General features: G+C 44.2%; 2 protein-coding genes across 12 annotated transcripts in view; both read right to left on the bottom strand.

The window, feature by feature from the left end:
- The window catches only part of adgrb1a (adhesion G protein-coupled receptor B1a), a 433,081-nt gene that overhangs the window by 376,393 nt on the left and 28,872 nt on the right, over positions 1–27,816 (bottom strand). The window lies entirely within an intron of this gene.
- LOC139070157 (uncharacterized) lies at positions 15,347–16,221 on the bottom strand. The gene is made up of 2 exons (XM_070551878.1): positions 15,883–16,221; positions 15,347–15,799 (listed from the first exon to the last, which is right to left on the bottom strand). The coding sequence occupies exons 1-2, from the start codon at positions 16,219–16,221 to the stop codon at positions 15,485–15,487; spliced, it is 654 nt and encodes a 217-aa protein (XP_070407979.1). The 3' UTR covers positions 15,347–15,484.

Raw genomic sequence — 27,816 nt, 5'->3', positions numbered from 1 at the left:
AGTTCTTTTTTCAAAACACAGAAACAGTTTCGTTACCCGTTTTCCCGCTACGTTTCGTTTGCGGCTGCAAACTTCCTCAGGCTGACGCTGATGGTGGCGTCACTTCCTTCTCCGTTTATCCGCGGGCAGCAGAGGACGTTGTCGCCCTCTGCTGCCCGCTCTCCCCTCTCCGACGACGCAGTCCCATGCACTAAAGCCGTCATTTGCATTTTTTTAACTGTGTGGGTGTCGGACGAGCTCCCGCACCGTGAGAAAAAACATCTCAGCTCAACAGCCGATCTTCATCCGCGTACATCACACGTCACGTGATCAGGAAGCAGAACATCCATGTGTCAGGACATCGTTTTGGGACGCTGCTGTAAAAAAAAAGAGGCACGAACCAGAAAAGCTTCTGCCGATCACAATTCAACAACGGATTATGAAGGAACGAATAACGCTCGAAACGTGCGGATTCTTCCTGATGTAACGTTATGAAGTTCATAATTTTCAGCTCCACACAGCTGTCCCTGTACACAGTAACACCCGTGTAGAAAACGCCAAGGTCAGGTGTTCCTCAGACTGTTTACATTCCAGGAGAAGAGCCAGAAGGAGAAGAAGAACGCTTTTCAATAATCAAAGTACCTAATTTGTGATTAAAGCTAGTCGAAACAGATGTTGATCAATAATAATCAAGTGAATCATCTGTGGAATAAAGATGTCATGATTTATGTGTTTAATGAAAACAGGACTACTGCACAGACAGACTGACCCTCATCTCCATAGAAACGCATGACACATTGTTCCAACCAATCAGAGCTTTCGGCTGCCGTAAGAGAATCTGGCTTGTTGAATTAAAGTGTCCAATCCCGTTTACTAAAACTTAAAACAAATCAGAGATATAAAAACAAGGCAATGCCATTTTATGAGCAGTTCCATTTTGACTTCAGTTCTGTTCAGTTGGAAGTCCTACGGGGGTTCCACCGTCATCAAAAGAGAAGTACAGCCTGGCCAGATGTGCTTTCTTCTTTAACTGAGAACTGTGAAGCTACTGGAGAGTTCCGTTGTTTACCAACAAGACGACATCCCTTCAAAATAAGAGCACCACTAGCTGACGCTGCCGATGGTACCGGGGTCGACCCTTCAGACGGGCTTTGACATGCTGTGACCGCTGCTTCAACCAGCTCCAGTACACATCCGAGGTCCTAGGACCTGGCATTTCCTGATCTACCTGGGAGACTCCACAGGGTACGTACACGGCAAAATAGCTGCTCATGTCATCAGCTTCCGAAGCCTCGTGGTCCGTAGTCATAACAACCAGATACGCTCCGTCAGCCTAAAGATCCTGAACAACACACACACACACGCACCAACACAACATCCAAATCCATTTTCATCCATCACAGAGTTAGTCCTGGTAGATTGTTAAGAATTTATAATTAAGAAATTAAAGATTCTTAAACGATCCCAACTCTCTCTCTTTTCTTGTCTCAAAGTCAATACAGAGTGTTTAATTAAACTCCCTGATGATAAAAACAGCCCATCTTCTGATTATAAAACTAGATCTACTTACAGTATATTAAAATACAACTCTAGATCGTTACATCACTCTATTTCACTACAGAGGTGAGTCTCCGCTTTGTTTTGGTTGTTTTGGCGCCAACATCATCCTAGTGTGCAACGTTCTGCGACTCTTAAAAAACCAGTAAAAATGGTGAGAAACGCTGGCGGCGAAGGGCTTTAGCGATCATCAAACGTCTGGCAGCAAATGAGTTAATGTGAAGTGTACATGTTCACTGAATAAGTCAAACTAAAATCTTCTGATTAAACATTCAAAGACTAACCAGATTGATATTTCATAATTACATGGAAAGTCACATCTTAATTATCATTTAATATATATGTACAGGCGCGCAGATAGGGTGGGGGACGGGGGGGATCTGTCCCCCCCAGATTCAGATCGACCCCGATCCATCCTCCCCCACTAAGGCCAGAAAGAAAACAAAATTGGAGGTTTAGTGCTTGAAGCTCCTTTTTCCAATTACACTGAATGCAGCATGACGTTAACAAACACCGACTCCAGAGGCGCCAAAGTGGTTGCTGCTAGGATGCAGGATGAAGTGAAAAAGACGAGCAATGATTACTGCGTATTTAAAAAAAGGCCAACAGTGTAAGCAGGCGGGACCGATCTGTCTGTTTATGCGTGTTGGTTCTAGTTTCAGTACGTTGTTGTTGTCAGTGTTGGGACTTACTCATTATAAGTGCCAAAGCCTCATTGCTGACTTTAACAAGTCTCATCTACAAATATGATCCCTCATGAAGTTACTACTTTACACCAGAAGATAGTGGAGATGTGGAACCTTCAGGCTGAGCAAAGTTTGGGAGTTTTTAGAGTTTGAAAATCGCCTCCCGCCGCCGAGAGGCTCCCAGTCGGGGAGAGGAGGAGATGTGTGCAGCATGAAGAGCGCAAATATTAGATAAAACGTCGGCAGGTCTGGTCTTTGTTGACTGATCACTTTGTCTGGCCATGACTGACTCTGATTATGAAGCAGAATATTGACTCTGATGAAGAAATTCACTCATCCAGCCGGGAAGATGGACGCTGCTGCAGCATCAGACAGCTGGTGCTGCATGAGAGGTGTGTGGAGTTTACGAGCTCCAAACGTTGGGTTTGATGTTGGTTTAACCTTCTCTGGGACGTGATGGATGTAGATATGATGGTGAAACACCGCTAACGTGACAGACGTAGCGATGATGTAAAAAAAAAAGCCGTAAAAAGGAGGCAGATGCCGATGCGTTAGGTATGGAAGTCAAGTGTGCCACATAATCATAAAAAAGTCAAATATAAAATTTTAAAAGAGATTTATATATTTATATATAAATAAAAACTTTCCAAATATAATGAACATTTATAAATAACGTAAACATACGAAGGAACATCTGTTGGTCAGGCTGATGGGAACTACTGCTCTACGTGATTAGTGAATATTGTTTCTTATTATATTTTAAGTGCAGTTTTTTAGGGTTTTTATGTTTTCTGTAAAGATCGGTGTGCTGAAAACCATTTCATGTTTTGCATGAAGCATGAGGTTTTGGTTAGTACTTGATTGGGAGAATAACAAATGACTGAATTAAATAGTGGGGCGCCTCTGTCAGTGCGCCTCAGGACAGCTGTGGCTACATCGTAGCTCATCCCCATCAGTGTGTGAATGGATGAATGATACACTGTAGTGTAAAGCGCTTTGGAGTCCTTACTCTGAGAGGCGCTATACAAGTGCGGCTCATTTATCATTTATAGTGTTGATCAGGCAGAGCTTTGCTGCATAACGGCTTCAAACACGTGTATAAATGTTAGTTTTTACATAAACAGTTGGAATTACACAAACTGACTGAGTTAAGGCGCTTGCAATAGTTTGTGTATGTGTATGCGTGTGTGTGTATGCGTGTGTGTGTGTGTACGTGTGTGTGTGTGTGTGTGTGTGTGTGGGGGGGTACATTGGAACTTTGTCCCCCCCAGATTGAAAATCCGATCTGCGCCCCATTATATGTAGTCAATCCTTAATGCTACAATGACCAAAGGGACAAATTGGCACAAATTTAGAATAAGTCCAAAGCAATTTCAAATTTCCCAGCTTTCACCCAGCATTCAAATGCATCATGTACGCACAAATCAGTCAGGTGAAAAAAATAGTCTCAAAAGGATTTTTGTACTAGTAAACTGATCTGTGTGTAATGCAGTTTTGTCCGTGTGTACAAGGTCATTAGTGTGTGTGTGTGTGTGTGTGTGTGTTTGTGTGTGTGTGTGTGTGTGTGTTTGTGCGTGCGTGCGTGTGTGCGTGCGTGCGTGCGTGCGTGCGTGTGTGTGTGTGTGTGTATTCAGTTATTTTTTTGTTTAGGAGCTGAAGTTACACACAAAAATGTAAACACAAGTTACAAATCGAAAGTTACACATGGTTAAATCTATCTACACACACATAGATCTAGACACACACACACATGAATCTTTAGTTATGCACACATAAATCTAGATATACTACACACACACATATCCAGACGCACACACACACATATCTAGATGCACATATACATATCTAGATACATCTAGATATCTAGATGTTTAGAGACTTTTTTTCTCCCCATATTCTCAAAGTAAGTGGGCTTGCTGCTGTTATTTCCCAGGACTCTGCCGGCTGCTGATCGTGGCCCCCCGGGGCGATCCTCTGTTCATCTCGAGAGGGGGTTGGGGCTTCTCTGGTTACAGTCTCCATGGGGGTCCCTGCGTTCTGGGACAGCTCCTGGATCTCTGGGACTTGGAGCTCCCTCCGTCTCCTACACATCTTTGGGGGGCAGATCTGTGGCCCCTCACACTCTCTATTGGACGCTCCTATAGAGAAACCTTACATAAACAAGCGCGTGCACACACACAGGTGCTCACATGGTGCTCTCATAAGTATGGACTTGGGCACGTTCAACACAGGTCTTAAGGCTGTGGTTGGCACTAAATGCACTGTGATTTATTATCGTGTGATTGTTCAGTTAAACAATGTTGATTTTATATTTCCTCATCAGGTTGATGCAGTGATAGCTTGATCCTGATGTATTGTTGTGTGTCCCTTTTCTGCAGGTCTAGAAGCAGACTCTTGTTCATCATTGAATGTTTATTTTGGTGGTGTAATCCACCCGCTTCTTAAAAAACCGAGTCTCGACCCCTCTCTCCATAGCAGCTTCAGACCCATCTCTAAACTTCCGTTCATCTCCAAGATCTTGGAAAAGGTTGTGGCTAAACAACTCACAGCTGCTCTTGATGAACATAACATCTATGATAGCTTCCAGTCAGGTTTTCGTAGAGCTCATTCTACTGAAACAGCTCTTCTTAAGCTTGGTTTATGCTTGACGCATTTACTTTCCGCGCGGTGATGCGGCTCGCGGCTGGAACGCGCTTCACAACTCACAGCGTTTATGGTTCATGCGGCTCGTCTCTGCGGTGAGCCAATATTCTCCCAAACTGTAGGGGGCAGCATGGAGCTCTACAGCATGCATCCAACACTACACCATAGTAGAAGTAGAAATCACTGTTTACAACATGGCCTTTCAGCATTTTTAACAGCGTTCTCGTCTTTTCCGACAGTGCGAGCTATTTCTCTCCAAGAATTATTAACAACATGTTGATCACGGTGATCTCTGAGAGCTGAATCATACAAATGTCTGTATTTACCAACCTCTGCCGTGCCGGTCCGCCATGTTTTTCCACGTCCGACCGTCCGCGTGGTTAGAAATTTTCCGAGGTGCACGTTGTGGAAATCTTGGGCCGTGCGGAGACGCGGTGGAGGGGCGTGGTTGTTAAAATGACGCAACTTTTCCGCGCGGAGCCGTGCGGACCTCACGGACGTGTGAAGCATAAACCAACCTTTAGGGTCTCTAATGACCTTCTGACTCACAGTGATGCAGGGGACTGTTCTGTTCTGGCAGTGTTTCCCTTACATAGGCGTTGCCGTGGCGGCCCTCCACGACTGAAATCCCACCGCCCCGCCTACAAGATCCCAAGTTTTTTTTTTTTGTTTTTTTTAGCGCTGTTTCCCGAAGAAGCAGCGGGAACTACTCTGTTGTTGCTTGTGATCACAGCCGGCAGGCAGCAAGGAGGAGCAGGCAGGGCAAGGTGAAGTAACAGCATACGTTATGTTCAAATTACAAAGGTAGCAGTGGATACAATGCTTGTTGGTTTACATGTTTCAACAGCATTAAGATAGATGGGTGTTGACGATCTTGGCAGGGTTTCCTCCAGTGCTCATTAGCCTGGCGGGCCGCCAGGTTTTCCTCCCCCGCCAGGCTAAGCCTCACTTATTTATGTAAAATTGATTGTTTTGCATGTCTGACTTTAACCACATCTAATACTGCATTACGGCGTGAGCGCAACAGAGACAACCTAAGATCGATGTGTGAGCAGCCTGACAGGTCGTGTGTTTTCGATCTGAACCCTTAAAACCTCCAGCACACTACGCTGCACTACTGACGTGTTGTGGGCTCGACACACGGGAGGCGACAAACGACCGCGATCAGCGAAATTTGTCGCTGTCGCGTTCATTACCTGACACACGGGAGGCGATCCGCGGCAGCCCTATTTTTCTCTGAAATGAGATCAAATCAGTGCTTCTATGGGTTGTCTCCTCTCTGCACTAGAAACATGTACTTTATTATAATGTTCACTGTAATGCATCTCGATGTTCTAAACAATACAATAAATCAAAGATATTGGTCAATAATGCCAAATATATAAATTTGTGTTTCTGTCATTTTTATACTGGCTTAAAAATATGACATATGTAAAGATATTTAAAGAGATCTGCCAACCCTAAGTAAAATTTCGTCTGTTGTTAGATTCCCAGAGTTAGATAAGTGACTTTGTAACCAGCCCAAACTAACTGCTAAAATGTTTTCTTCTCACTTTTCTAACTCTGGGAAATTTAACAACAGACACAATTTCACTTAGGGGTGGAAGATGTCTTTAATAAATTGTCACAAAGACAGATATGAACACTTTTGAGATGTTTGAGACATTTAAGGTAAAGACTGACTTGAGGAACAGGCTGCAGGGAGATCACCTGGCTGCATGTGTAGCACTTGGTAAAGTGTACAGATAGAATGTCTGAAACATTGTATAAACCTGTTGAGAGTTGAAAAGTAAGTCAGCTACGGTTGTTTCTGGTTAAGCTGTTACACGTTTTCACCAGTAGAGGGCAGTCAAAGTTCAGAAAGGAATGGGGAAAAAAAGAAGAAAGAAAGGCTCTTAACATGCTTGGATGTGTATGACGATGCCATGGTTCTGACGTCCCCGATAAAACTCGTTTTTTCTACACCAAGGTGTCCTGGAGTGGTGTAACACATGCCTGCAGCTCAGTATCATGGGCCACCTTTGGGGGAATTCCCCCACCAAAGGGCCCTGGAGATGTTTTTCCAGACGCCAAGAAAAATGCGGATTGCATCTAATAAAACAATATTAACATAAGTTCAGTTCAGTTTTCAGTTTTAGTTTATTTGTCATATGCAAGTTAGCACAGGGTCAACATTGCAATGAAACGTGTATGACGAGCAGCGGTCTCTCAGCAACATGATACAGCAGAAAACATAATAAAATATAATAAAAATATAATAAAATAAAGCAAAAAAATATAGTAAGGAGCAAAATATTAGAGAGACATGGTAAAAGGAAAAAGATGACTAAATATATATGTGTCAATAAAGAAAATCCTGAAAAGAAATATGACGGGAGGGCAGATGGGATATTGCACAGGAATGAGCTGCAGAAAATTACAGTATTGCACTTTAGATATAAATTACAGTATTGCAGGATATAAATTATGCAGGATATAGATTACAGTGTTGCACTTTGGATATAAATTACAATAACAATAAAGTGAAGTGACCAGTACGGATTAAATATAGTACTTGTGAAGCTGCAGGGTAGCTTCTGAGTCCTGTGTTGTGTGTGTTTAGGTGTTGTGGTTGAGGTGTCGTATGGCTTGATGATAGAAACTGTTTTTAAGTCTTGTAGTCCGAGCAGACAGACTCCTGTAACGTCTGCCAGATGGTAACAAGGAGAACAGCTGATGTGCCGGGTGGCTGTGGTCCTTGATGATGCTGTGTGCTTTCCGGAGGCATCGTTGGAGATAAATGTCCTGAATGGCAGGAAGCCTCATGCCAGTGATGTGCTCTGCTGCTTTCACCACCCTCTGTAGTGATTTACGGCTGCTGGCAGAGCAGCTTCCGTACCACACTGTGATGCAGCTCGTCAGCAAGCTCTCAATTGCACACCTGTAGAAATTTGAGATGAAGCAGGCGCTCACGCCAAACTTCCTCAGCCTCCTCAGGAAGTAAAGCCGCTGGCGAGCTTTCCTGATAGTAGTGTCTGTGTGAAGGGTCCAGGAGAAGTCCTCAGTGATGTTGACTCCAAGGAACTTGAAGCTGCTGACCCTTTCGACCTCGACCCCGTTGATGCGGATGGGTTGGTGTTCCCTGACTGGTCGTTTCCGGTAGTCCACTATCATTTCTCTGGTTTTGCTGATGTTGAGAGTCAGGTTATTTTCCAGGCACCACTCGTACAGTGCCATCACCTCCTCTCTATAGGCCGTCTCATCATCCCCTGTGATGAGGCCTATGATGGTTGTGTCATCCGCAAACTTGATGGTGATGTTGGTCTCATGTTTAGCAACACAGTCGTGTGTGAACAGGGAATATAGGAGGGGGCTAAGCACACAACCCTGGGGCGTACCTGTGTTAAGGATGAGTGATGAGGAAGTGTGCTTACCAACTCTCACCACCTGGGGCCTGTCTGTGAGGAAGTTTAGAATCCAACTGCAGATCGGTGTTCCCAGCCCAAGGTCGACGAGCTTCGTGGCAAGTCTTGAGGGGATGATGGTGTTAAATGCCGAGCTGTAGTCGATGAAGAGCATTCTTGCATATGTATTCCCTTTCTCCAGGTGAGTGAGGGCGGTGTGTGTTGCCAGGGCGATGGCATCCTCTGTGGCTCTGTTTGTCCGATAGGCAAACTGAAGAGGATCCAGTGTGTCAGGGAGGGAGGAGCAGATGTGACATTTGACCAGCCGCTCCAGGCACTTCATGATGACGGATGTCAGTGCAACAGGACGGTAGTCATTCAGACAGGAGACCACTGATTTTTTGGGAACGGGAATGATGGTGGATGCTTTGAGGGACGTCGGGACCACTGACTGCCTCAGGGAGAGGTTGAAGATGTTGGTAAACACCTCTGCCAGCTCGTCTGCACACACTCTGAGTAGCCGGCCTGGGATGCCGTCTGGTCCTGGAGCTTTGTGAGGATTGACCTTTTTAAAGGCCCATCTCACAGCTTCTGTTTCCAGAGTTAGAGTTGCAGCCTCACTGTCCTCTTGAGGGTAGAGGATCTCCTCTCTGTTGTCTGCATCAAAACGAGCATAGAAGTTGTTCAGCTCGTCTGCGAGAGATGCAGTGGGCTGAACACTGACTGTGCTGACCTTCTTGTAGTCAGTGATGCAGCGCAGTCCATTCCACAGTCGCCTGGTGTCAAAGCTGTGGTAGCCGGACTCCATTTTGTCCCTGTAGTCCTTTCTGGCCTTTTTTATGGACTTTCGGAGGTCATACCTGGCTGCTTTATATGCGTCAGCATCTCCAGAGTTAAAGGCAGAGGTTCGCGCTTTTAGCTTGGCGCGAACGTCTTTATTTACCCAGGGTTTCTGATTTGGGTATATGCGGACAGTGGTTTTTGTGATGATATCATCCATGCACTTCCCAATATATCCAATGACAGAGTCTGTGAGTTCATTGATGTTGCCATCAGCTGCATCCACAAATATCTGCCAGTCAGTTGTCTCAAAGCAGTCCTGCAGGACCTCCTCAGCCTCACTGTCCCATTTGTAAATAACTCTGGAAGCTGGTTTTTCCCGTTTTAGTCTTTGTCTGTATGCAGGCAGCAGCAGAATGGAACAATGGTCTGCCTTACCAAAAGCTGGGCGGGGGAGGGGTTTGTAACACTCTTTGAATGGAGTGTAACAATGGTCCAATGTTTGATCACCTCTTGTGGGGAAGGAGATGTGCTGATAGTATTTGGGGAGAACCTTCTTCATGTTGGCTCTGTTGAAGTCTCCCAGCACAATAAAGGCAGCTTCTGGATTTTTGTTCTCAAGTCCAGTGATGATGTCATACAGTTCGTCCATAGCCGTGGCTTTATCAGCGTGTGGTGGAATGTAAACAGCTGAGAGGAGAACTGAGCTGAACTCCCTCGGGAGGTAAAAAGGCCTGACTTTAACGGTCAGGAGCTCGAGGCTATGAGAGCAGTAAGTTTTTAAGATACACACATCCCTGGCCCACAAGGAGTTAACCATAAAGCACACCCCTCCTCCCCTCTTCTTGCCTGAGTCCTTCGTTCGGTCTCCCCGGTAAACAGTGAATCCATCCGGCGTGATGGCGCAGTTGGGGACGCTGGGCTCCAGCCATGTCTCCGTGAAGGCCAGAACGCAGCAGTTCCTGATGTCTTGCTGGTGTTTAATCCGTGCACGCAGCTCGTCAAGTTTGTTGTCCAGAGACTGGAGATTCGCGAGCAGGATGCTGGGGAGAGGTGGCTTGCTGTTTCTCTGTCGCGTTCGGCACAAAACTCCAGCACGTTTTCCCCTCTTTGTTTTCCCTCGACGTCGTGCGAGTAAACAAAGGATCCCAGGCAGCACAGCGTCCACGGAGTCAAAACCTGCTGTAAAGTCCGAACTGGCTGATGAACGTAGCTCCAGAAGCGCTTGTCTGTCATACCGCATGTATGATCGCGCTGTGCGCACAGTAATAGAGAGCAGAACAAAATAAATAATAAGATTTTTGCTGAGATGACTGGGAGCTCTCGTCGGTGCTGCCATCCTACGGCGCAACCACTCCTCTGTGTCATAATTTCATGCCCCAGGGCGGCTGTGGCTACAAAGTAGCTTACCATCACTAGCACTGTGTGAATGTGAGTGGATGAAAGTGTCTTTGAGTGTCCTAAACAAGCGCTATATAAGTTTGATGTATTATTATTATTATTATTATTATTATTATTATCATTACCTTTGACCCAGCTCTCACCCTGGATTCTCATGTCAGTTCTCTTGTTGGCTCTTCCTTCTTCCATCTCAGGAACGTTGCTAAGCTGAGTCCCATTCTGTCCCGCTCTGAACTTGAGACAGTTCTCCACACCTTCATCTCCTCACGCTTAGACTACTGTAACTCTCTTTTCACGTGTCTGAGCAGAACCTCCCTGAACCGTCTACAGGTGGTTCAGAACGCCTGTGCTCGGCTTCTGACCAAGTCCTCCAAACACACCCACATCACCCCGCTTCTCCTCCAGCTTCACTGGCTGCCAGTCAACTTCAGGGTTCATTTCTAGATCCTGGTTCTGGTCTATAGGGCTTTACATGGACAAGCACCATCTTACATTGGTGATCTTCTTAGTCCTACACCCCCAGCAGGTCCCTGAGGTCCAGTGATCAAAGCCTACTGGTTGTGCAGCACCAGGCTAAAGGTCAAAGGTGACAGATCATCTGCTGCTGTGGCCCCCAGACTCTGGACCTCTCTCCCCCTGAGCCTGAGATCAGTGGACTCAGTGGTCTCCTTTAAAAAGCAGCTGAAGACTCACTTGTTCAAGCTGGCTTTTGTATGACCTTCTTCACCTCTCTCTCTTTATTCTGCTCTCCCCACCTATTCCACCTTCCTCAGGATCCACTGGTTTCCCTCTTTCCTGTTCACTCTCTCTCTTTATTCTGCTCTTTCTACTTTTTTTTCTCTCATTTTAAAACATAATTTTGATCATCTTTCGAAATCTATTTTATACCTAATTTTTTTTTCTTTTCTGTGGGGTGTCTTGTGATTTTTATCTTTGAGCCAAAGTGGACTACATGGATAGACGACCAACGAGGACATCATTGTTGAAAACTAATGATAAACAAGCCAGATTGGAAAATGCTAAATTACATGTTGACAAGCCACAAGCTTCTGGGAGAATGTCTAATGGACAGATGAGACAAAAATGCAACTTTCAGCCAAGGCACATCAGCTCAATGTTTACAGATGGAAAAAATGAAGCATATCAAGAAAAAAATAAACACTGTCCCTACTGTGGAACATGGAGGAGGCTGTGTCATGTTCTGGGGCTGGTTTGCTGCATCTGGAACAGGTTGTCTTGAATCTGTACATAGGGTACATTGAAAACTCAAGACTATCAAGGGTTTCTAGACAGAAATGTGCTGGCCAGTGTCAGAAAGCTTGGTTTCAGTCACAGGTCATGGGTCTTGCAACAGGACACACAGCTGAAAACACAGAAGAAAGGCTAAGAGGAAAAGACTAGATTATTCTAAAGTGGCCTTCAATGAGCCATCACCTCAATCCTATTGAGCATCTTTGTAAGGAACTGAAACATGCCATCTGGAAAAGGCACCTTTCAAATCTGAGACAGCTGGAGCAGTTTACTCATGAGGAGTGGGCCAAAATACCTGCAGAGAGGTGCAGGTGTCTCATGGGCAGTTACGGGAATCGTTTGATTGCTTTGATCACCTTAAAAGCTTGTGCAACAAAATATGAAGTTAGGGGAACCATCATTTTTATCCAGGCTTGTTCCATGAGTTTATTTGTGTAATGGTGGAGTTGAAACATGGCTGAAAAGCAATGTCTGACTTTCGTTGGTTAAATTTCATAGAATTTTTATTTATTATTACATTTATCTGATTCAAGTTATTTCCATGACCATTATGGGTCTTTCTTTCATTGACTGTAGGGTACCAAACATTTTGTCTACATCTGTATTATTCATTTTAAATACTTTACTGAACTACGACTTAAAAACAGCTGTTTTTACTCTCATGTATCATATAATAATGACACTGCCTATTCAATGTGGGACATTTGTTGAACATAATGCTTAATATGTCTATGACCGATTGTGGCACAGGAGTTAAGTGCTCGCACCAAAATCAGAAGGTTGCAGATATTTTCCTCATGTATTCCCCCTTTCATCTACAAAAGGAGCGCCGTCATGGCTGCTCCCATGGTCTGCCTGTATCTGTCCTGTCTATATGTGTGTGTGTAACCTTGGTCAGGTTGTACTATGGAGTCAAGCTCCTATGCTCTGATCTGGAGCGCTGGCAATAAAATTCATTCTGATTCTGATTCGATTCGAGCCACACTCAGTCTGTTGCTGCTGTTGTGTCCTTGGGCAAGACACTTAACCCACCTTGCCTGCTGGTGGTGGTCGGAGGGACCGGTGGTGCCCGTGCTTGGCAGCCTCGCCTCTGTCAGTGAGCCCCAGGGCAGCTGCGGCTACAGTGTAGCTCATCCCCACCAGCGTGTGAATGTGTGTGTGTGAATGGATGAATGACCGATTGTGTTGTAAGGCACCTTGGGGGGTTGCAAGACTCTAGAAGGCGCTATATAAACTCAGGCCATTTAAAACTAAAACAGCAAGGCTTTGGTCCATGTCATTTCTTTCTATCGTGTTTGTTAAGCTTTGTTGTTGATATAAATCAGCCAGACAGACAGACTGATGCTGTTATTCTCCCTTTGCTGCTAGTGGAGCAGAAAAATTGTAATGCTGTCAGGACGCATCAGTCAAAGTCTACCATTTGAGCTGCAGACAGCAGACAGAAGTCAGCGCGGTTTACAGCACTGGAAGTTCCATGCCAAAGTCTCAGGAGTGTAAGTGAACGTCTATTATTAGGTTTACAGTGCAGGGGGTTTGCAGCATGAGCCAAATGATGGTGGTCTGTCCACATGTCAAAGAAACAAAGAATAAGAATAACAGACAGCAGTTCCTCCTCAGAGGACAGCTGGCGTTTGGGTTCAGCTTTACATAGACACTCTTCTCTGTGAACTTTGGACTGCCTTTACAAAGGGCCTGCTACAGCAGTAGCTCAGGGAGGTAGAGCGGGTTGTCCAGTTTGCAGAACGTTGTGGTGTCTATTCTGGCTCCTGGCAGACAATGCTGCTGCCGTGTCCTTAATCAAGACCATCAACCCTCTCTGCGTGCTTGTGGTGGTCAGAGGGACCGGTGGCGCCTGTGTTCAGCAGCCCCGCCTCTGTCAGTGCGCCCCAGGGCAGCTGGGGCTGCAGTGTAGCTCACCACCACCAGTGTGTGAATGTGTGAAGGATTCTCAGACTGTAAGGTGAGAGGCAGTGTTCATTTTGTTGACTGAATATTTTCTTTTTTTTTCATAACAAATCAGAGTTCATGGACTAAAACCAAACAGATACACACCACTAAAGAATACGTTCTGACAAATATTGACCAACATTTTTTTGACAAATCAGAGACAATGAAGACTGACAGATATGAAAATCCAATCAGAAAACGGAAAAGATTGGAGATGGGAAAAGAAGAACCAATCAGCAAAAAGAACAGGCAAGACTCAAGGAAAATTGAACCAATCAGAGTCCGGAGCTGGCTGCTGTTTGAACAAACTTGTGCTAACCACACAGCCTACAAGCCAGACTAAATAAATGTATTATTTAGTCTGGCCACGCTCCATTGACGGCTCTCGGTTGTGGGGCGGGTTCTACCGTTGTCCACTGGACAATGAATGTGACGTCCTCTTGTTTCACTCTGTTGCATCATCCCACCCACCAGGCATATAGAGGGCCCTGATTGGCCCACAAAGCGGATAAAGCTCTGTGATTTGTTCACTAAGCAGATAGAGCACTATGATTGGCCCACCATTATGGACCAATCACAGCTCTTTATGTGTTTGAAACCCCTCTAGAGAGCTGTGATTGGCCAGCCAGAGTCCTGGTAGGAGCTGCTGAGATTCCAATGGAGCGTGCCTAGACCAAACTTTGCAAAGCAAGAATTTGGTCTAGCTCACTAGGCTACTAACCACAAACGTCATATACTGATGTCTACTGCGGTAAAAGTTACATCTAAAGAGAGAAAACATCCACAGCTGGAAGGAATAGCAGTAGATGTGACGATCTGACGAGTATTTGCTTGGTGAGTACACATCCTGGGCTGTCCCTGGTTATAGAAGTGTTACGTGTGGTTAGCAGCTAGCGGGGTGGGAGCTCAGCAAACCGAGATGAACCACGGAGCAGTGTGGCGTGGATCTTGTTGTTTAACTGCTACAGCCGTTCTGAGCAGCGTTCGGTGTTCTAGCATTGCTTTTCTGAGGAGAATCGTTCAGGTGTCCCACCTTGATCAGTCAGTCTAATAAAAACTAATTAATAAAGCTATTCTTACCTTTAGCTTACCTCTGCATAGAGTAACACATTTTACTGTTTTGATGTCATTTCCTGTGATGTTTAAAGATCTTATACAGATTCACTTCTTTTTTAAAACTGAGAAAAACAATTTCAAACTGTCAGTGTTCATTTTGGTTTCTTGTAGGAAAATTTATAAATATAGAGTTTTATTGATCTGAAGTGTGAAATGTGAATTTTTCATATTTTTTCATAGTTTCAAGTAGGGTTAGTAAACTTTTCCTTTAAACAAGTTGAAAATGATTGAATCAGAAGAAAGTACATATATTTTAGTCGATTAATAAAACTAAAACAAATTGGACGACTAAATTGTTGCTAAAATTAAAAACAATTTCAGTCAAAAGACTAAAACTAAATCAAAATGTCTTGTCAAAATTAACAGTGGTGTAGAATAGACTTTATAGTAATTGCTCATGGCAGTTACATTACAGATGGTCCGCCATCAACAGTGCACAAGACAATAAATAACAATAAACATCAAAACCATAGAGGACTAAAACAATTACAACATTTAGCAAACAGCAGGAAAGTGCAACCAGTGATTCAGATCTGCTGAAACAACAATTTAAAACAGATGAGTCCACATTACTGACGGGATGTGGGGGGGGGGGGGGGGGTGAACGGTGCTGTTGTGTTGAATGTTCTGATGGCCCAAGGGAAGAAGCTGTTGGAAAGTCTGGTGGTGTGTGATTTAACTGACCTGGAGTGGCGCCCTGAGGGCAGCAGGTCAAACAGGCAGCGGGCAGGGTGGGCGGGGTCACGGAGGATAGCAGCGGTTCTCTTCAGGCAGAGGGTTCTGGAGATGGTGGAGCCTGCATACCACACACTCAGAGTAGGTGAAGGTGCTCTCCACGGAGCAGTGGTAGAAAGCCAGCAGCAGTTTCTGACCCAGGCCACACCTTCTCAAGACCCGGAGAAAGTGCAGCCGCTGCTGAGCCTTTTTAACCAGAGCTCTGGTGTTGGCAGACCAGGACAGGTCAGCAGAGATGATGGTGCCGAGGAACCTGATGGAGGGGACACGGTCCACACGCTCCCATTTATGAGGAGAGGGGCGTGTGTGTGACGGTGTCTTCTGAAATCCAGAATGAGCTCTTTTGTTTTTTGTATATTCAGAGTGAGGTTGTTATCTGAGCACCACCATGAGTGATTACTGACCTCTGCCCGGTACGCTGCCTCATCTCCGTCTGTGATGAGGCCGACCACAGTGGTGTCATCAGCAAACTTGAAGATGGCAGTGGATGTGTGGGGGGCGGTACAGTCCGATGTGTACAGAGTGTACAGTAGGGGGCTCAGCACACAGCCCTGAGGAGAGCCAGTAGTGAGCAGGATGGAGGAGGAGAGATGGGAGCCATGTTTAACATGCTGTGGTCGACTTGTGAGAAAGTATTTTACCCAGTGGCAGGTGGAGGGAGGGATCTGAAGGCTCAGCAGTTCTGAGGTAAGGATGTCCGGGATGATGGTGTTGAACGCTGAACTGAAGTCAACAAAGAGCATCCTGACGTAGCTTCCTCTGGTCTCTAGGTGGCTCAGTGCTGTGTGCAGCGTCAGGGCGATGGCATCCTCTGTTGATCTGTTTTCCCTGTAGGAAAACTGAAGGGGGTCGAAGCAGGTGGGAGACAGGCTTGGATGTGGTTGGAGAAGAGTGGCTCCAGACACTGTTTACAGGTGTGAGGGCAACCGGTCGATAGTCATTTAAGCTGTCTATGGAAGATGTTTTGGGGATGGGAACAACTGTTGCAGACTTGAGGCAGCTTGGGACTGAAGCATGAGACAGAGAGAGGTTAAACGACTTGGTGAGGATACCTGCCAGCTCACTGGCACACTCCCTAACCACGATCCCCGGTATGCCGTCTGGTCCGGCAGCTTTCCTGGGGTTTACCGCTCTCAAGGGTCTTCTCACCTCATGTTCCTGGAGCATGGGAGAGGGAGGACTGGGGGTGCTCACGTTGTGGGGGGGGGGGTTGTAAAAGTGGGTGGGCAGTGGTTTCAAAACGAGCAAAGAAGTTGTTTAGCTCCTCTGCCTGTGTCCTGCTGCTGCCAGTGTTGGACAGAGTGTGGCCTCTGTAGTTGGACAGAGTCTGGATCCCCTTCCACATCTTCCGGGGACTGTTGTTGTGAAAGAGGTCTTCTACTTTCCTCCTGTAGACTCTCTTTGCCTGGTGAATGCCCTTCCTCAGACTAGTTCTGGCTGTGCGGTACAAGTTGCTGTTACCTGACTTGAAGGCCACATTGCGGGCTCTGATTAGAGCCTGGACCTCTGATGTCGTCCAGGGCTTCCTATTTGGGAAGATCTGAATCTGTTTGGTCACTGTGACATTTTCTACACAGGTTCTGATGTAGGATAGCGCCGTCTCTGTGTGTGCCTCCAGGTCCTGTTGTTCAAACGCTCTCCAGCCACTATAGTCATAAGTCACGCCCATCTACTTCTGAACCACGAGTCCCCAAGCAGCAAGTTATTTTCTTGTCGTTTGATATTGTTAAATCTGATTAGTTCCGCTTGCTTGAAGAAAAGCATGCAAGCCGACTGCAATTAAAATAAGTACACAGGACTAGGTAATTATGTGTAGAGGTACTAATAATCAAAAAATAAAATAAACTTCATTACAAGTTATTTCAACTAACCCTATGCAGTACAATGTACTTGGAAACTTTTTTACTGAATTAGTTCTTCCTAGTTGTCCTGGTTTGTCTCAGTAACAGTAACTTGTATTTAGGTCCTGTGCACCAGTGTTGTTTCTGGCGGGCATCTTAGTTTTTGTCTTGATGACAAAAATGCATTTTAGTCTTAGTCAGATTTAGTCGACTAAAATAAAAAAGAAGATATTTATTTTGAATTTTACAAAATATTAAAATAAGTATTATTCTCCAACAAATGCCTTTATATGTCCGACTCTGAGCTACTGGAGTGGATTTCATACCAACGTCATTTGTTTTATGGCTATGGGACAAAATCTCAGCTGCTCCAGATTTTGTAAAACAATAATCCCCAGACTGGCATCATTTTTTAACTGTATTGATCATCACAATAGTGTATATACTGTATAGAGCTCCGGATGTCACGTGACTCTCAGAGAGTAGACACCATGTTGGCAGGCAACAAATGTAAACAAAATGAACGGGATCGGCTTGGATTTTACTTCATCGGAGTTTACTTCACACTTTAAAACCGAAGAAATCGTTTTAAATAGTCAGAAATTAAATAGACTAAACATCTCCGACCCTTACCGTGCCCCTGGGATACTTTTTAAAAACGCCAGAGGCTGTCGGAGCGGACTTCTTACCGGACCTGGCCGGGGAATGCCTTGGGATTTCCCCGGAGGAGCTGGCCCAAGTGGCTGGGGAGAGGGAAGTCTGGGCCTCTCGACGCTACTGCCCCCGCAACCCGACTCTGGATAAGTGGATGAAAACGGATGGATGGATGGACAAATAACATAGATTTACAGGTAAGTAGTTTAAATAGAGTGCTGTGCTGTTTGAATGTATAAACTGAACGCCAAGAGAAATCACTATTTTGATTGTTTTTTCCGTGAATAAAATAAATATGTCAGCAGGAGCGTCTCAGGATCTGTCTGAGATCTGTCTCGGTGAGACCGATGATAGCAATCCAAAGTGCTTTTTATGTGTGATCTGACAATTGATCAACCATTGCTTAAAAATTAAATACAGCTTAGCCGGTTAATTGCTGTGATCATAAAACACGTAAACGGCAGCACGCAGAACTCACGAGGCAACGTTTTACGTGATGTTTACTTGTTGCTATGAGTAATAAGACAGAAAAAGCCCCGCCAAAATAAGTTTAGGAAGCCCACTAAGAATCGTAATAAAAGCATTTAAAATAAATACCACACACAGTTGAGGAAACGTTGGTTTAAGTACCTGATATGAAGTGGTCGCTGCATAAGCCAAAACCTTTACTCTCGGGATCCCACAGCTTCATTTTAGCCCGGTCACTAGCGTGTTTTATTACAATGATCCAACGTTTGCGGCGCTCCGGATCTTGGGGAATCCTGTAGATGGCTCATTCCTTATGTCGTCTGCGTCTGTTCTACATCCTGGGGCACAAGAGGAATCTACCATATTTCCTGTCTGATTGAGTTTTCTGACAATAACAAATAGTCCAGCTGCCGGCTTCTGCCTGCCAATATGGCGCCGTTTCGATTTGAACTGTTGCATGCCGGGAAACGTGACGTCAACTCCCGGAGCTCTATTGATCTGTGCATCATTCTGTAGAGTTTCACAAAAGAAATTCATGATTTTCTTTCCTCAACAGAAGCATACCAAGTATTCTACACAATATTTAAATAGAAATAAAGAAATGTGTTTGTTTAATTTTTTATTATTTGAATTATCAGACCTCCAGTCTTGTCGTGTCTGTAATGTTTTTCCACAGACTGCAGTGTGGTGAGTTTTCACAAACCTACAGAACTAATATGAATAACTCAGTTCTGCTCTTGAACGTCAGCAGAGATGCTCCTAAACATTTAGATGGGCTTAAAATGTTGCAGGAATGTGACCCATTATTAGGAGCCAGGAAGTGGAGACAATAATCCTGAATTTAAAACCTTAAACTTGGTCACATAAAACCTGTTAAAAACCGTCATTTCTTTCATTTATCGGCCCAAAAGCATGACCTTTTCAGGAAGCACACAGATAAGAAACATGTTAATATTACAGGTATATTTAAAAGTAACAGCGCTGTAGCTCGTAGTAGCGTCAATGAGCAGCTGGGCGTTCCCGGGGCAGGGAAGCTCTGAGTCCAGCCGAGTGAAGTTGGCTTCCAACCCACATCAGAATCCACGTAAATAGAGTGGTTATTGTTTCTGATGTGGGCGGGAGTCAGCTTCACTCAGCTGCTGAGTCTGGTCTGAGCAGAGGACTTTCAACAGCAGCAGCGCCGTTACTTTAGCTTGTGTCAGACCCGCAGAAATGTGCCTTTTGAGCATAGGTTTCAGCTCGTTAACAAAAACTCCCATTCGTCTTGTCAAGTTTTAGTCACCAAAGAGCCCGTTTTAGCTTGTCAGCATCTCGATTTCATTATGAAAAAAGGAGGCATCAACAAAATAAATTTGTCATCGTTTTCATTAACGAAGACAACACTGCTGTGCACTTGAGGATTTCACATATGATGTCCGTGAACTTAAAGACGAAGCCATGCCATGCACTTATTCCAAGCAATCACTCCTAAATAACGAGTTCAAATTAGATCAGAGGATTTCAAAGCAATGCCAGATTACAGGCTCACTGCCTACAGAACCATCAGCACAAGTGGGTTTTAGATCCTCGGCTATGTAGCGTTCTCACTTCCAACACTCGTGCTGCCATGCTCTGTCCACAGCCAAGAGAAAAGGCATAGCGAGATCGGAGTCAGAATGTGTGTGTGTGTGTGTGTGTTATCCCCCCTCCTGATACTCATATCCCTCAGTGGGGATGTTAATGATGGCGGTGTGACGGTCCTTCCTCCACCAGCACCATAAGTCTCAGTAAATGGCCACTTTGTTCCACAACCTAATCGCATTAATATGAAAAGCAATTGCTTCGGATGGCAAATCAAATCAAGCTTGATCGCATTCAAATGAAAATGAGCTAATCAGAAAAGCTACGTGTTTGCACAAAGGAGAGGGGATTTGAAGTGAAAGAGAACATCATATGCAACTGACTGCTTCCAAATGTTAATTCTGCTCTGTCCCATCAGCCATAAAATACGTTTCATACACACCTTTGAAAGACTTCAACCTTTGGACTCCGTGTGTTTGCATCAGATTCTTTATTCCTTGTTTTGGTACAAAAAGCCAGCAATGACTTGCTCTAAAGCTCTGTGATCGTTTGTTCTTCTAGGCAGTCCATTTTATCACGCTGGCTGCTGCCCTCATTTGATGACAGTGCTCATCATGTTCGACCAGAGAATGCATCAGTTCTGATTATAAAGCTCTATGTTCTAATAATTACTACATGTACATCTGCCGACTCACTGATGGCCTAGTGCACAGGCACAACAAAAGACTCTAGACTGTAATCATGCATTAAACTGACTGCTATAGCACTGATTTACTGAGTCAAGCATGCAAACATCAAGCTTGCAGTGCTCTAAATGCAGACCGTCCCTGTAGATCTCCAGGTTCATGTCTATGAATACATCTACGTGATAACGTAGAGATTGTGTTGATCTGTCTGTTTTCTCTATTTCTGAGCAAGTTAGAGCCACTTGCTTTCCTCAGATCTACCTACTTGCCTGCAAGCACTGGAAGCATGAGAGAGCCAGGCTCCCTTGCAAGTTTATGCCGGTTTCACACTGGAAGTGGTTTGCAGGTCTCACGTGAGATATTTAGGGATTCCTTAGCCACATTTTAGGATGCTGTCAACACAGCTAAATTCAGTTATTTCACCAATATCATTGCAGAAAACTCACATAATCCAAAGTTTCTCTTTAGCACGTTGAATTGTGTGTTGGAACATCAGATGCTTAGTCCAACTCCTGCGACTGGCGGTTGCAATGATTTTTATTGTTATTTTGTTGAAAATGTTTCTGCTAGTAGAGCTTTGTTGTCAGGTTCTGTGTCATAACCCCTGCTAACAGGTCTGCCTCGAGCTACAGCTCTTCTGACTTGGTCTCCACAACGGATTGGGAAGACTTGTGTCAAATCAAAAGCCTGCTGGCTCTCCCTTGATAGTCCCTCTTCGTCGTCGTAAAGACGCATTTTCTTCATTGAGCCTATTTATATTATCTGTTATAAATGTTAGTTTGAGCACACGTGTAGTTCGTTCCTTGTTGAAAGCAACAGTGGTACAGCTGTTGTTGAAAAGGGTTAGGGTTGCAATTGTTGTCGGTCCCTCATGTCAGGTACAGGGGCAGAGGGGATCAGGCCTTTTCGGTAATGGACAATAGTTTGTGGAAAGACTTGCCACTTGCTGTGAAACAGTCAATCACTGGAGGTATTTGAAATGTTGCCTGAAGACTCGCTTTTATCACTTGGCTTGTATGTAACGATTCTGTTTTAACCCTTTTTAACTTTTTTATTCTCCTGTAATTCGTATGTTTTTATTTTTGTGGTATGTTGTGTCCAGCACCTTGGACTCCCACAAAGGCGGTAGAAGTCGCTATATAAATAAAATGTGATTGAATATTCCAAACATCATCAGCTGCCTTCATGCTGACCAAAATGTTTGTTTTAGCAGAAAAAAGTGAGAGCAGCAGGAAATAAATGTGGGTGAAAGATAAAACAGCTGCATGAAACAGCCAAAGATAGTCTAAAATTTACTTTCCAATGTTTTTGGGATTTTTTACAGTCGTTGCAAAATGAAAAAAAAAACGTGAAATAAATAATAATTCTCTGATAGGAGACTTGAGTTAAAACCAGTAGGTTGTGGGTTCAGATCCCATTATAGTGGTGTAGAACGGAGTATTGTTGAATGTTATCAGAGGTGTGTGTGTGTGTGTGTGTGTGTGTGTGTGTGTGTGTGTGTGTGTGTGTGTGTGTGTGTGTGTGTGTGTGTGTGTGTGTGTGTGTGTGTGTGTGTGTGTGAAATAGTCAGTGAGAACCAAACAGTGTGTTGAGTGAGATTCTGGCTCACTTCCTCCTCAGACTGGTTAAGACGCTAAAATCTGATTTTACAGCTTGTGTTACCAAGTTCTCCGACGGCTCTGTCTATTTTGGGTTGGAGATGAATCACAGGACAACACCGACTGATGATGGAGGAAGCCCCACGGTCTGGGACTCAGGGTTTGTTATGGGTCTTCACACGTCACACACACTCACAACCCATGTTCAACGACACATGGTCCATAGACATCCCATAATGACTCACTTCACACCTCACGGCCTTCAAATCCCAGCACACACTGCATTCCACACCTTGGTACAACTTTAGTCCGACTCACGATGGAAGGTTATGTTTGGTGTTTCTGGATGCGAGGATCTGTTATCGTAGCATTTTTAACAGTATGAGAGCAGATGCATTTTTTTAGACTACAAAATGGATTTCATACGAAATCTTAAAGTTGTTGTTTAGAGGATGGGATGCAGCTGTATGCCGATTAGAAATGTTCTCTTTCAAACAGGAAGTGATGTCTTTATGACTTCTCATATCTCCTCCATCAAACATCAACATTTACCTGTGGGACCGCAGAGCCTTCTGCTGTATCTTTAAACCACTTCCTGTTTAGCTGGGCCTCCTGTCTGACTGTCTTTGGGATAACTGTCAGAGACACAGCTATGGGGTTACCATGTTGACCCACATGAGCTACTGGCAGCAGCGTGCACATTTTTTGTACTCTTGTTTCTCTACACCATCCAGCAAGATGATTGGGACCGTAGCTGTTCTGGCAAACTTGGAAAATGTTTAATTATTTCTTTAACTAACATTTTCTATTTCCTAAGTTTGTAAATAAAAAACTCAACCAAACCAATGAACTGTTTGTTGTCCTGCAGTGTGATAAATGATTTAATGGCGTTACGTACAAAAGGGTCCATTTTCACCTACAATTACCACAGTATGACCGTTCATCTACAGGCATAAACCCACTTTCTATCCGGCCTCCAAATCCAGAAGGTTCTGCTCGGTGCTTGTTGACGTACAAGAAGACAAAACAAACGTTCAAACAGACAATCTGTCCCAAGGTCTGATGCAGGAACCTGGCTGCTGCATTGCTCACCATCTACTTGAAGTTCCTACAGGACTTTACAGTTATAGGTTACAATAATCATATGTGTTGAATGCAAGGGCAGAAATCCCATTTCAACTGACCTGGTCTGCTGACAGTTGGACAGCAACACACACACAGATGGGATGTTGTCATTGGAATGGAGCTGGAGGATACTGATCAACAGTAATATCTTGCCAATTTTGTACGTCTCCATAAGCATCCTTTCTTTTTGTTTTCATTTCAATAACAAGACTGTGGCCTAAAACGGAATAAGCAACTCAGAATAAAGATTTAAAAGTAGATCATTAATAGTTGAAGCAACGTGTCCTGAAATGACACGGCTATCAGCTGACCAGCAGCTACACGTGTGGACCGATGCAAAGCATTAATTTTAAGTGCTAAAACATATCTAACTGTTTCACAACAAAGAGAGAGAACATAAATGTCAAATTAAAATTTTATTAAATCACATAACATGAAAGCTACTAAAACCCAAATAGTTCCATATTGATTTTAATATATTTGAAATTTTCCTTCTAAACATGTTTAGAAAAACTAACAAACTTCAAGTCAGCGTTCACAAGTCAAGTATCAGAATGACTGAAATCTCTTTAATAAATCATAGAAATGTTTGTAGGCTATTAGAGAATAACTGTAATATTTAATAACTTTATCTAAGTCCTACTGAACGAACAGATACACCAAATCTAAAAATATATTCTTGAAATATTTGTTTCATTTTAATAATAAAAATTAAAAACATTTACTTTACAAATACACTAAACATATACATACTCTATAGTTTATCTTTCAGTTTAATCAATCTCACTTTTCTCAGTTTCCAGAGTGTTTTTGGGTCTGTGTGGCCAACGGGATCTTTGGCTCTATGTTTTACACTGAGAGCTTTGAGCGACGTGCCTCCACCACACATCTGCTGCTACCGGCTCATCCCTAAGCTGCACGGTGCACCTGCACTCTGACATGTTGTAAACAGCTGCAGAGCCTGGGGAAGACGGGATAAGAGCGGTTAAACGCTGTGGTTTTCCAAACATCGGACCAGTTAGTTTTGATTCTACCATTTTCATCTGCTAAATAGGATGGAACGCGGAATTTTCATCGATCTATAAATGCTCCGCAGATTCCAGGGAAGACCGTGAAAGCGTACGTGTCCGGATAAAGGAACTTTTGACCACCTTAGTGAATGGAATAATAATAGCGGAATAATCCTGGAATGACCAGAGAACATGAAGCGACAACTTTTTTTACTGTGGTGGTGGTGGTCTGTCATAAAGGGACCTCCGACCGACCGGTGATCAAAATCTAAAGATAATCGGTGTCTATGTTTGACATTCATGACCACATCTGACACACATATTTAAGTTTGTAGAACAAGCGTGTGATAAATGACTTCCTGCTGGAAACCGCTGGCTTTCTGATTCCCGCCTCCTGTGAGCCTGCGGGCTGCTGTGAAGCTGTGAGCGGGGTAGAGCCGGCAGCCCCGCCCGTTGGAAACGGTGTGTGTGGACCGACCGTACCAACTTGTGGAATTGGGTGTGTGTGGGGTGGGGGGATGGGTATGGGGGGTGGACTGTAATTTCTCAACAGTTAAAAACACATTGTTTTGTATTTGCAGACTAACTTTTACGTTGTGGTTTTAGAAGACAATACAGGTTTACTGATAGTATTTATGCATTTTCAATAACTTTTGTGGGGGGGGGGCAACTTTGTGTGAGGGGGGGACATGTCCCCCCCATCCCCCCTGGAATCTCCGCCTATGGTTGAATGAACATGATGTTTAAATGAAATGTTTGAATAATCTGTGCTTTAACCATGATGGCTTTAAAATGAATCTTGCTCTTACAACGATCCGTTCCAGGCCTTGTCTACACCAGATCAGTACGTGTTGGATTCAACAAGTTAGTCATGGTTTACACTCATACACATTACAGTAAGATACTCACTAAGGTTAATATTCACCTCACATAAGAGTCTTAAAGATTCTCATTCACAAAGTGTTAATAGGGTTGGGCATCGAGCATCGATTGGAACCGGTTCCAGCTGCTCATTTTCCTCGGAATCGCTCAACGTTTTTTAGTTTGATTCCTAGTTTATTCAGTTATGCGAGTACACAGAAGGAGAATAAACCTTCATGTTGAATGCAAATAGAAGCTCAACGTGTGTGTCTCATCTTTTCTGTGTTACAGCACCACACGTTGAGACGTTAACTATCACTTACCCTCAGACTTCCATAGGCTGACGGGTAACAATCGGGTTCCTGATATCAGAGGTTCACTCCACCGGCAGTGACCATCGACTCCCTGGATCACACGAGAACCTCCACACCAAGAGTGCGTAGACTTGGCGCGGATGGTTTTAAATAAACAAATCTGTATTTTACTAAATAAATAAACAGTCATTTCACTTTTACAGCCCAGACTTCACCATTTCTCTCAGACAGTTTTGCTAAAACATTTAGCTTCCATTACAACATTTCACACGTCACTTTACATCACCTCATATCCACTACACCACATCTCATTATTCATATCTAGTCATGTATCATTATATACCGACTGTCTGAATTAATACGAAGTGTGTTTATGGTCCCTGAAGAAGCACAAAAACCCTAGGATCTTCTGATTAAACATTCAAAGATCAATCCGATTGATATTTCATATTCATATGGAACCGTCACATCTTATTGGTCATAATTAACTTGGAGCCTCTGCTACAATGATGCTCACTTGTCTTTAAGTTGCCGCTGCTGTACACAGATCAAATATTTGTGTTTAAGGGGGGACAGCACTACCATATTCTGCTCAGGCAGACGGATACGGACTCTAAATCCATGCTAGGACTGTAGGACCAAACACAGAACAACGGCTTGACGGAGCCCAGAAGAAAGCACGGCCCCTCGGTGATGAGGTGGCGAGTCGTAATGGATCAGAGACGGTTGTGACTTATTTTACATTTTACAAATGTTAGCCTATGGCTCATCTGGGAACAACGGACAGTAACGCTAACCCCATACTCTGAGTTACACGATGAGCAACATGCTGACCTAAAAGATTCCCATAAACACCAGGGGCTTCATCTATCACAGCTCCTGGTGTTACACGCACTTCTGTGCATATTTCATGCGTAGGAACAAGTCTACGCATTGTGTGCTTGTGCGTAGAAACGCTCTTAAATGTGAGAACATCTCTGACGTGCGTACGCTCAGCATCTAGTGGCAGAACGGGGAAGTGCAATACCGGATGTCAGTCATCCAAACGTGTTCCTCATCCACAAATTATATTTATCCAGTATGTAGTTATGTCAGTGGAATTATGGCTTTTGTGCATAATTGGTGCTAAAACCAATGAAAGACATGTGTGACCAACGGGAATCTGACATCATATCATGGCTGATCTGTGTTATTGGAGGATTTAAGAGAGCGTGCTCTCTGGAGGGAACGCGTTCTCCATCAGCACTCTGATCTCAAAGGGAATCCTTCTGCGATGATGGGATTTGGGACCCTTTGTAGAGCAACAGACACTCACGAATCCGATTCCAGTTCAGATTTTATTTTACAACTACGAGAACCTCCCAGAACTTCCTCTGCTCCCCGACCACATGCTGCGTTGCCATGGTAACTAGACTGAATGACAGCTCAGAGGCTGCTCTCTCAGATAACATTTCCAAATGAAACTAACTCCAAATCAGAACGACTCCTTAAATGTAAACGACAACCCGTTACTCTACGGTTTATCAGATCCGTTCTGTTATTTATTCCTGACAGGAAATGACCGCGTTTTTAACCTTTGGTTCTTTTGCGCTTCAGCCAGTGTTTCGATCTTGATGTCAACTAAGTTTTTCTTATTATTTCTGGGGGAAAAAAACAGAATCCCCTCACGTGCTGAGGATGTGGCGTGACCAAATATGGTTACCGTATTTTCCGGACTATAAGTCGCACTTTTTTTCATAGTCTGGCCGGTCCTGTGACTTATACTCCGGAGCGACTTATATACCAGATTATGTAGGCTATACCGCGCAGCTGCGGGCCAGCTCCGACCCAGGAATGAGCCCCCCGTCCCGCTGGGAGGGTTTCAAACACAGTCATCCTCTGCTGGAGAGCGTGGCGCGCTGCTGCGCCCGCGTTGTTTATTCTGTTATTGGTACCGGTACTTGTGTTCCAATGTTAAACACTTGGTCTGAGATTTTGTAAGAAAAATAATAAAATTTCCCCCAAAATGCGACTCATGTGTTTTTTTCTTCTTCATTATACATTTTATGGCTGGTGCGACTTATACTCCGGAGCGACTTATAGTCCGGAAAATACGGTAATTGAGGGCGTTTGTCTGTGCAAATGGCTGTCAACAGGCACGAGCCCCTGAGTACGCACAAGTGGGATTTACAACAGCTGACTGGAGAGGAACATGCGTCCGAGAGGCCACCGCAGGTTTCAT

The sequence above is a fragment of the Nothobranchius furzeri genome, chromosome 5 (assembly GCF_043380555.1).
Source record: "Nothobranchius furzeri strain GRZ-AD chromosome 5, NfurGRZ-RIMD1, whole genome shotgun sequence".
NCBI classification, from domain to species: domain Eukaryota; kingdom Metazoa; phylum Chordata; class Actinopteri; order Cyprinodontiformes; family Nothobranchiidae; genus Nothobranchius; species Nothobranchius furzeri.
Note: the sequence above shows the minus strand (reverse complement) of the source record. Positions and strands in the feature narration are given on the sequence as shown.